This window comes from Anneissia japonica, unplaced genomic scaffold (assembly GCF_011630105.1).
Source record: "Anneissia japonica isolate Jap-2015-1 unplaced genomic scaffold, ASM1163010v1 scaffold456_len727751_cov192, whole genome shotgun sequence".
In the NCBI taxonomy this organism is placed as follows: Eukaryota; Metazoa; Echinodermata; class Crinoidea; order Comatulida; family Comatulidae; genus Anneissia; species Anneissia japonica.
In genome coordinates this window covers 162,596-163,980 of record NW_022713155.1, presented here as the reverse complement: position 1 = coordinate 163,980, position 1,385 = coordinate 162,596, and the positions used below count along the sequence as shown (strand labels likewise).

Here is a 1,385-nt window from a genome sequence, read left to right as displayed (position 1 = left end):
CTTGTCTATACCTAGTCCTACTCCTCTTTTTCTTTTTCCGACCTTTAACACATTCTCATCTGAGTTTTCAAGAGAAAATACAATGATCCTGCCATCCTGCTAATCTCAATCGGCCGATGGCCAACAAGCTAACCACTATCCACCACCACTAATTGCATCTGCTATTTTGCTTTTATGTAAATATTCACGCATTCTTGTCATGAGCCATGTTCTCTCGATGATTATCTTTTCCGCCTAACCACCATTCGTTCTGTCTTTTTCATTCAAAAAGTGCCTCTTGAATTTAATAATTTCCCATAAGAACCTCTCGATTTTCATCTATTTCCATAAGCGCCCCCTCAATTTCCACTCTGTTTTCATAAGCGTCCCGTTTAAATAAGCGCCCCGTTTGAATGAGCGTCCCTCAGAAAGTGCAAAAAAATATTTTAAGCGCCCGGGCGCTTATTCGCGCGAGTACGGTAATATCATACAAGTTTGAATATTTAATATTTCTTCTCTTCCCATGAAAATTAATTTTGTTATGTAACACTTCAAGCAACACCCCCACCCCTATGTCACACACTGTAACATTTTCCACTATATACCCCCATCCCCCTCTGCGTTACATAATACTTGAATGACCCCATACCACCACATACTGTATATAATTTTATTTAAAGTTACCAAAATTTTTCTATTAGGCTATGTGTTTACAACTAATTGTAAATAATGGGTTTTGCTCGTCTGCTTTTTACTATTTTTACATACTCCGATACTAATTTGATTTTTATAGGACAAAACGTTAGAACAGGGAGCATGTTCTCAATCTCTGGTTTCATGTGGTTCAGGAAATCATGACCAACGATGACCAAAATACAGCTCTGATATGAAGTTGCACAATCCCGAGTAACAACAACGCTCGAGCTCAAGAGGGAGGCGGACTAGGCTAGTTTAGACCCATCCAGTTTAGTGTAGGCCAGGGAGTGTGGAGGAGTGGTCCTCCTATGTTGTAGTAAATGTAGCGAAGTAAAAAGATTGGTAAACGCACAGATGGCCAGTTATGACAGGTAAAATATTACAACTCAAAGTTTTCACTATTTTCCTCCACAACAGCTAGGAGGCCTTGGCCCTTTCTTCTTCGGTAGTAGTAGTACTAGGTCCTAGCCTAGTAGGGCCTAGGTAGGCCTAGTAGTAGTACTGTAGGCCAGTGAGTGAAGTGACTTCATTCAAGGTAAACTAGCCTAGTAGGCCTAGTAGTAGTAGTACTACTACTAAGCCTAGCCTACCTCCCTAGGCCCTATCTATCTAGGCCTATACCTAGCTTGGCCTCCTAGTGGTAACGTATACCGAGCCGAGGTCCGATGAGCGCTGGGCTAGGCTAGCATCTAGGTAGGCATTGTCTTGTG

At 41.7% G+C, this 1,385-nt stretch overlaps 1 protein-coding gene across 1 annotated transcript in view; it reads left to right on the top strand.

Annotated features, from left to right (window-relative positions):
- Nucleotides 1–840: 840 nt before the first annotated feature.
- Nucleotides 841–1,385, top strand: part of LOC117108279 (uncharacterized protein DDB_G0290685-like) — a 6,752-nt gene continuing 6,207 nt past the window's right edge. Inside the window, exon 1 of the mRNA XM_033250252.1 lies at nucleotides 841–1,046. Coding sequence (XP_033106143.1) covers nucleotides 1,030–1,046 — 17 coding nt within the window. The 5' untranslated portion in view covers nucleotides 841–1,029. The remainder of the gene's footprint in view (nucleotides 1,047–1,385) is intronic.